This window comes from Harpia harpyja, chromosome 15 (assembly GCF_026419915.1).
Source record: "Harpia harpyja isolate bHarHar1 chromosome 15, bHarHar1 primary haplotype, whole genome shotgun sequence".
Lineage (NCBI taxonomy): Eukaryota > Metazoa > Chordata > Aves > Accipitriformes > Accipitridae > Harpia > Harpia harpyja.
In genome coordinates this window covers 7,906,728-7,915,558 of record NC_068954.1, presented here as the reverse complement: position 1 = coordinate 7,915,558, position 8,831 = coordinate 7,906,728, and the positions used below count along the sequence as shown (strand labels likewise).

The window sequence follows — 8,831 nt, the reverse complement described above, 5'->3', positions numbered from 1 at the left end:
CAGCTTTCTTCAGCAGCTGTGCGTGTGCCTGGCTCCATCTCGCTTTCCCTGGCAGCCCCACACAGTGCTGCTCCATAGGTTTGTGTATACATACAGGCTGCTAAATGGCTGGTGTTGGCTTTGCCTATGAAAACTATCCCCCACTGTCTGCACTGACACAGCCTCTGCTCTAGCCTAGATATATTGGTTATGTTCATTATTTATATGCAAACCTATGCCTGAGCTGCAGCTAATGCTGATGACCAAAGCCCGGGATCTCCTTCCCGTACCCAGGGAGAACAGGGTCTGCCAGTCCAGTCCACCTCTGTGTCCCCAGAGCTCAGCTCAGCTCTTCCAAGTTAGCATGGCTGGCTTGATGCTGCCAGGATATGGATGAAGATCAGGCAGGATCAAGTACTGGATGTGCTTCCAGGTGTGCTGGAGCTTTCTTTTAACTCTGCAGGGTAAGTAGTGCTCATGTTAGCAGCTAATGCCATGCTAGTTGGAGGTTAAAGTAATTGCTATGGAAGGAGACAGGTCTCCTGGGTCTGAACGCCACAGGTTAGGATCTGCGTGAAAATCCTCTATTGATTTTGATGGAGGGGAGAGGGGTCAGGTGGAATAGAGGGAGCCTGGCATGGCTGGCTGCTGTCAACAGGAAGGAGGATTTTGGATATGTGGGCTGACACCAGTCCCAGTCCTGCAATGAGATCCAGAAAGGTTTGATCCCTGGGCCTGTGCAAAGTCTCCTCCATTGTAGGATCTCTCTCAACAGCGGACACAGCTGAAGAATTGCCCTGTCACCAGTCTGGCGGGACAGCACTGCTCACACTGGTTTCAGCAGCAGCTACAAATAACCGTCACTCCAAAAATCTGTGTGAATTCAGACGCTTTGTTTTGGGCTCCCTCCTTTGAAAATACTGTCCATCCTTCTGTCTGTCTGTCTGCACGGGAGAGACAAGATGCCTGGGTATCTAACCCAACAGCAACCGGGCTTCTCCAAACCAGCCCCCCAGGGCGCATCCCACCCCCCCCCCCACCCCCCCGCCGACCCTCCCCGCTAACAGCTTGCAGTGCTGCTGCTGGACAGCTGCACACTAATAGTCTGCAGCAAATTTGGGGGAAGCGATGGCTTTTAGGACCCTGGGACCTCCGCCAAGGCTCAGGTAGGTCTGTCTCATTCGTCAGCCTCACTCAGCCGGGATTCATTCACTCCCAGGGATGTGTGTGAGTGTGTGTGAGTGTGTGTGTGTGTGTGCTGAGTGCTTTTCCTTCCCTGCTGCTGCTGGCTGTGATCCTCCCAAGCAATGGGACTAACACTGTTCTCCGGGCAATGAGGAGTACTGGATTCGGGCAGCAAGCGCTTTCCTTTTCTCTGGAAGAAAACAAGCCTTGAGCATACCTAAGGATGTGCTGCCCAGATGTGTCTCCCACCTCCGCCTTCCTCATAGGACTCATGTGCTTGACAGCTTTCAGCAACTTTGCTAAGACTTCTGCAGACTTCTCAGGTAGGGGAGAAGCACCGATCCTTTCATAGGCTGGGTGGCTGCTTATGGATGGGAGCTCTTGTTACAGTGCTCAGGAGCGGCTCAGGGAAAGTGGATGTGAGCAGATCTAGGATAGTTATGCGGGGAGTAATTTTAATCTTTTTAAAATAAGCCGATGAAAAGGATCTTCCGTAAGAAGATTTTGAGTTTGTTAAAAGCCTTTCTCAAGCAAAACTATTTCAGCAGAGTTAGTCTGAGTAACTTTGGGACCAAGGAAGGGAACAGTGTTAACTTGTGTAAGTTTGTAGCAGGTTTTGTGCTGTTTCTCTGGGGAGTGAAAAGAGCTAGGTTAGGAGACTGGGACGGTCTAGGACATAAGTTAAAGCTAACATAGCAAGATCCAAGTATTTTGTAATGGGCCAGGTTCCCCTCCTCTTAACATACAGCTCCTGATTGTTGCAAAAGCCCCTTGAGCTGAGATAAAAGAGATGTTACACGCACAGAATGAATTATACTCTGAGCCTATGTTTGCTTAAGCCAGGAGAAAAAGTGTCTTATTTCTAAATCTAAATAATTTCTAAAAATGTTCATAGCACTTGTTTTGAGTTGTGCACAGCAGGTAAATACACAGCACTTTGAAGGTATGGAGTCCCGTGTAAGTTTTATAACTATGTACAGCTGCATCAGTCACTTTAAAATTACCTTTCTGCTTCTGTTCTTTGTGGATGCGCATGTGGATCAGAGAAAATATAGCAGATCTTACTTTACAGTTGAGCAAGGTTGATTAGTTTGCTTGGGAATGGCTGATGAGGTCACTGCTTTTGGGATATCGGTTCTAATTTTGGGTCTTCGTGTGAAGATCTAGTCTGGCATATTCTTTAGGTGTGTGTTGCAAAACTCTTGTAGTGGATAAGAGCTGCCAATTACAGTTTGCTGATGAAAAAGTGCCATTAGCAAGAGCTGAATCTCACTGGACTCTGGTTTCAACACATCACAACGCTGCTACTTGCTTCTGGGAGTGCATGTGTCTGTGTGCTGTGAGAGATTTGTGTTAAAAAGGAGGAGCTTGTGATGGAGGGGGGGACAATATGTACAGTAGCGTGAAGTCTTAATGTGAATTGAAGGGAGCTGACTTGCTTGTGATTCAGTCTCCATTGGAGGCAGATCAGTCCTGGGGGCTGCCATTCAAGGCAGATCTGCCTCTGAATGGAAAGAACCGAGGCATTTCCCTGTTTCTACTGTGTTTTTATCTTTCTTGGCATTGAGCTTTCTCTGTGCTCCTCCTTGCAAGCATGTTAATGCGGAAGGGGTGCATGGAGTGGGCATGACAGGAGCTAAAGCTGCAACAGGGAAAGTACTGGTCCTTCTGAAATACAAATAAAGTTTTTCTCAGCCAGGCCAAATTGCTAAGCATTAAAATGTGCAAAAGTGTCCCAGAACAAGGGTACTTTACATTGTGTGGACACAACATCGATAGAACAATGGAAGCAAATTCGATAGGCTTTGGTGATGCTGGCAGGGAGTCAGATGCTGTCCTTTTAAAAAATGGATAAGAAGATTGCTGATAACAAAATCAAGTTTTCTGCAAAATCCAACTGTACTGTCACACTTTGGGAGAAGAGGGGTGGCTTAAAACCCTGTGTACGTGCATGGCAAGGCTGTACTCTGAAGCAGGGTCTGCAATCCCAACAGCACAACCTCCCATGTGTTTCCACAACTGTTGAAATGTTCTGCCAGATCTAAGCTATGTTTCCTGATAGCAGGCTTGGCAAACGTCCGCAGTCTTGTTGGACTGACTGTACCTTGCGGGACAGGAAACATGATTTGCTGCAGGAAAGGGCTGTACCCAGTGTGTAGCAGCTTGAATACGGTTTTCTAAGTTCAGGAGCTGGGTAGCCAAAAGATGAAAGGGGGTAGGAAAAGGTACAGCATTTTCCAAATCACACTTTATGCTTCCCCAATACATTTTGCAAAGACCCCATTCGTCTCCCTCCAATGCTTGAGGGCATGTACCATGTGCCTCTCTGAAGGAGCAGTGGCCCAGATAACTCTTCCTACGTGATGGAGCACCTTGTTTGTTACTGTTACCCCTATATATGAATTGTCAGCTGGCATGAGGAATGGAAGGGGTGTAGCCTTTTAACATAATTTGACCGTAAAGGTTTCTGGCCACTTACATACTTTTTCTATACTTTGGCGTCTTCTGGGTTCTTCTCTGGCATGGCTGGAATTGAGCAGGTGAACGTCTTCGGGGAAGTCTTATAGCTTTACCGTATGCTATCCCACCTAGAGGTGGTGCATCCAAAACATAAATTGTCTGCATCCCAAGGAGATGAATGGATTTGCATTGGCTATTGCTGCTGAGGAGCACAAGGCTTGCTCTGATCCCATGAGAGGTTTCTGCAGCAGTTCAACTCCTGTCCACATGCAGCCCATTGGGATGTAAGGGCTTTTCCAGGTTGCAAGTAGCAGTACTATCCAGAGAGAGCAGCTGATGCTCTTTGGAGAAAAATGTTTTTTTAAACTCAGTCCTGTAGACCTTGTTTGGCAACAAAGCTGCTCTGGCTTCTCAGCTTGGTTCGACTCAGCACTACCAGGGAGGTGCTGCTGTTAGTAATAGGTCATGGCCTTTTCGTGATGGGCCAGACAGAGCGCATAGAGCCAGCCCTGGAAGGAAACAGTTTAGGGATGGCCAGTCTTGAGCTCTAAGCAGATCACAAGCAGTGCTGATCTGACTTACACACTGCAGCTATGCAACTGGCCAAAAGACTTACCAAGAACTGCGCACCCACCCATGTCCCTCTGCTCCCAATACTCTCCCACTGGCTGGGTCTTCAAGGTGTGTGCCTCTTGGCTGCAGAAGATTTCTTCTTTACATAGGTCATGGGAAGGCACCCTGAGAGAGTAAGGAGAGGCCCAGGGTGGCACTCACGGGAAAGCACAGGGAGAGCTGCTGGGGATCTCCATCACCTCGGCTCCCAGGCCTCTGAGCACATGGTCTCACATTGTGGCTCCATCTCTCCTGTTTGAACAGCTGAAATGTCACAACGTGAACATGATGACTGCATGTCCTGCTGGGGACTGGTGCAATCTGAGATGTAAGAATTAAAATTCCTTTTAAGTGAAGTATTCGAACTATGTGAAGAGTTTTGAAGTTGTTTTCTTTAATAGTTCTTAAAACATTGATGTTTGCAGGAGGGTGTGGGGGTAGGAAGCAGGTCCTTTGGGAAAGAGTGGAGTTATCAGGCGCTTTGCAGCCACTTGTTAAGAAGGCCTGGACTTTTTCTGTGTGGCTGCTTGTAGTAGGGGCTCTTGATCTAATCTCATTCTGTGATCAGTTCTTGTGCTTGGGACTGTTTGAAGGCTTAGGACCCACTGTTGTGATGTGTCACATACCCCTTATGTTCAAGGTGACGCTTGAAGACTGTGATGAGGTGTGGGGTAAGAGGCTGGTCTTTTGAATTTCAGTGCTTTAACTATAAACCCTTAATCCTAATCTCAGTCCCAGAAATGAACTCTCCAAAATCCCTGCTAGTTGATAAAACGTCACCTTTGTTTTAGCCCTTTTCTATTTGTGGTGGGAGTCTAAGACAAAGCAATGTCCTTGCCCTGCCAGAAGAAGCTATGCCATAGCTCCTCTGTGTAGGCTCGGGGAGGCAGCAATCCATGTGCAGTGCACAGAGGGACTAGGTTAATGAAAATGGGGCCAAAATTAGTCTTTGGTGCTAACTTAAAATGCAGGTGTTGAAAACTTAGTTGAAAGCTTAGTTAACAGCTATTGCTCATATCCCATGTGCTGTCTCTAGCTCCAGCCATGGGATTCCTGTCTCTGAAGCTAATTTGTGCAAACACATGTTGAATTCTGCTCTACCCAGTGCCAGCCAAGGTGACCATTTAACTTCCAGCTGCACACCTGCAGGGAATTGGGCTTATGTGATTATGATGCTGTGCTCCAATTCTCCTCAATAAGTTTCCCATTCATTAGCTAATTTCAGGCATGTTGGACAGAAAAGTAGTGGCATCAGATCTATGCAATTGCGGTGAGTTTCATGTTAGCAGAGGCAGATCCCTTCACTACTGCTGCAGTACAGAAAAAGCTGTGCTGTGAGCTCAACCATTTGCAGACATCAGAGAATCCACTGCAGGGATCTAAGCCAAAACCTTAGTTTTCTAGGCATGGAAATAGCTTTGATGGGAGTTCATGCCTTTTCTGACACAGGAGAACCCAGCTGCAGGACATAAAGCTGTAGGAATAACAGCCCCAGTAGCGCTGCTCCCCCGGGCCTGCTTTAATATTTATGTTCTTTGCATTATATTTGGCACAAACTGGATGTGAGCAGCACTTTGCTTAAGGGAGCTGATCCGGCATCGAGCCAGATGAATACTGCTAACTCCCATCCACACCCTGCAGGTGAGCCCTGGGTAGCTTTCCGGACCTCTCCCTGGAGGCTCTTCCTGGCTTTGAAAGCACAAAGATTGTTGGTTTTTTTTTTTTTTTTCTTTTCCCCAAGAATGGCAGGTTTCAAGTGAAAGCTGCTTTTGCCACCTCCCTGCTAATTGGCTCAGTATGTTTGTTTGAGCTGATGAGGGCTGGAGCTGGGAGGGGAAAAGCACTTCTCCCTGATTGCATTTAATCAGTCCATAATAAAGGCAATTTGTTTGACAAGTCCATTCACCAAATTATCGCCAAAATCTACATGCTAACAGCTTCTGAATGGCTTTAGTCAGACTTTGATATTGGTTTTGGAGCCCTGAATGGGTCAATGGTGTCAAGGGGGGTCCAGGATTTCCATGTGTTGAAAGCTGCAGGCTGTGAAAGGGGGGTTTCAAGAGAAAGGCAGATACAATTTCTTTCCCAGTGTGTGGTGTGACTCAGTAATGAGGTTTGTGCTTTTGACCCCAGGGGCAAACAGACATGCTTTAGGCTTCATTTAAAGACTGGGCCAAACCCAGGCCACCTCCATACCTTCTCTTGGTGAAGGGCTCTGAGTGATGAGGTTGGATGGACCTCAGGCTGCTGCTTGAAGAAGTCCTTGCCCCAGGTGATGTTTTCCTCCTCAGCTGGAGGTCATATGTGCCAACCCATCCATCACAGCTGTGTAGGCTGCAGTTTGGCTTACTGGGGGAGGTCTGTGCTGGGGTAGAGAAACTCTCCTTTGCTAAGGTGACAAAATCCAAAACCTCATCAAAGCCAGTTAAAAACCACTGTTGGCCTCTTCTGGTAATGTTCTGGAGCTGTGGCTGCACGGTGAGCTGCAGGGGATGGGTCTGGGGAGCTGAAGGGGATGGCTGGCTCTGGCAGCCATGGCTGAGCAGTTCTCGCAAGGGGAAGGTGCAGTCGGTTTTGTGTCACGTATGTCTGTCTGTCTGTCTGTCAGTGGGAAGCAGTCTAAAGACCTCAGAGAGCGGAGAGGTGTTGGAGGAGGAAATCAATGGGGGGGGGGGGTGGTGTCAAGTGCCAGTTCTGCTGCTTTTGGGAAAGGAGGAGAAGAAGCACAGAAGCTGGGGCTATTTTGGTGCCTTGGAGAGCAGTTCTGGTTTGTCAGCAGGGATGCAGCTTTCTGGGCATCAATAGACCACGTTAAGCAAAAATACAAGTGTCAGTGTGCTCCTGTCCTGAGGCCTGCTCCAGAGAACACTGTGGATTTCCCAACAGTTGTGATGATAATGCTGTGAGGGAGGACTCGGCGCTTGCTGACTCTTAATATGTTCAGAGTTTACTTTTACTGACAGCTGAGGGGACCAAACTGAGCTTCAGGAAAGAGAAACACGTGTTTCCAATTCCGTGTGTTTGTGGTCCTGGGCTGTGACCAGAAGTGCTGCTGTTACTGCTGCAGAAAAGCAGCTGCAGGTCTGTATTTGTGGTGCCAGGGAAAGGAGGCACTGTCGGGGAGGGATGGATGGGGCTGCTGTGGGTGCCAGGATGTCTCGTGAGGGGTCCGTGTGAAACCTCATGTAGGCAATAACTTCAAGCTCAAGAGCCATTTGTATGCATCTGGCTCACGTCATGTGGAAATCCACTGTTTTAGCCATCAGAGCTGTCAGCAAGAGCCAAGAGACCCCAGGGATCCCAATGTCTGTGTGAAGATTGGCAATGTTTATATAGTACCTACTAATTGCAGTGGCCCAGAAACTGATCCGCTGATGCAGACTTTTGTCAGTACCAGGAACAATTTATTTAATTAGTATTATTAAAAAAAAAAATCCGTGGTGGTAATTTTAATCCCTTCAAAGTATCCCAGGTTATCAGTACCCACTAGATGCACAGTCTATTTGAGGAAAATGTCCTTGCAGCATTCTTCCTATGTCTGTGTGTTGTTAGGGATACAAATGCTGCAGAATTAAAGAAAGCAACTGTTTATGTCCTCAGGTAAAAATTGTTCCCTGATTTAAGACTCTGTGAAAGCAGATTTTATATAACACAAATAGTTTGGTCAATTTGGAAAAAAAAAAAAAAAGCAGGCATTTTAATGTATCCTTTCTCAACCAAGATACTTAGAAGCTAAAATAATCATTTAAGTTGGGGTTTTTTAGAATAAGCTTAATCTCTGCAGGGGGGGGGGAAAACCCCTATGTATTTACACTTGGCACTTTTGCTGATCCTTTTGTTGATGCTAATTTAAACATGGCCTGATCTCCCAAAGTGCTTGGTGTTCAGAACTGAAAATTGGACTATGTTGTGTTTAGGTGGGTGTGCAGTGATTTAGGTGGCCAACACCAGGACTGTTTACATGTCTTATTTGAGATTAGCTGCTTGTGCTTGGCATGTTTGTGCGTGTCTAGATTGAATTTTCTGCTTTCTGTTCCAAGACAGCAATCCCAGTCCCTGTGGGGACCATTTGAAGCAACTACCCCTGGGGGTTTTTTGTGCTCTTGTGATTCCTTTTTATCCAGATACCCAAGACCTTCACAGACTCAGTCTGTTTCTGTCCCTTGAAAGGTATGTGGCTGCCTGCAGGAACAGACCCAATGTGCTGCTAAAAGTAGTTCAGAGGATTTTTGGTCAGGTTGGTTTGGTGCAATACTACAATGTTCCTTGTGTCCTTGCAAGTGCTGTGCCTCACTGATCCAGTACTGCTGTTGTCTGGAATTTTTGTGCTCTTTCCAAGAGACAGGCAAAGGCCAAATTCAGCTCAGGTGTGAGTCAACTTTGCTGACTTGCCAAGAGCGTTGCAGGATGTACAGAAGCACAGAAGTTAATCCCAACTCATCTGCTTGCTGATTAAATCTGATATAGAAGTAATAATTGTGAACATGTTTAAGAGAACTGCTTGGGTTACTATTTATTTATTTAGTTATTTATTTATTTACCTAGCTGCTCCTTTTGCCTGAAGGAAGATGGTGAGTTCTGTGTCTCAGCCTGGG

General features: G+C 46.8%; 1 protein-coding gene across 2 annotated transcripts in view; it reads left to right on the top strand.

The window, feature by feature from the left end:
- Positions 1 to 1,270: 1,270 nt before the first annotated feature.
- Positions 1,271 to 8,831, top strand: part of EVA1A (eva-1 homolog A, regulator of programmed cell death) — a 213,317-nt gene continuing 205,756 nt past the window's right edge. For both annotated transcript variants that reach the window (XM_052809974.1, XM_052809973.1), the window contains exon 1: positions 1,271 to 1,487. In XM_052809974.1, coding sequence (XP_052665934.1) covers positions 1,388 to 1,487 — 100 coding nt within the window. In that variant the 5' untranslated portion in view covers positions 1,271 to 1,387. The remainder of the gene's footprint in view (positions 1,488 to 8,831) is intronic.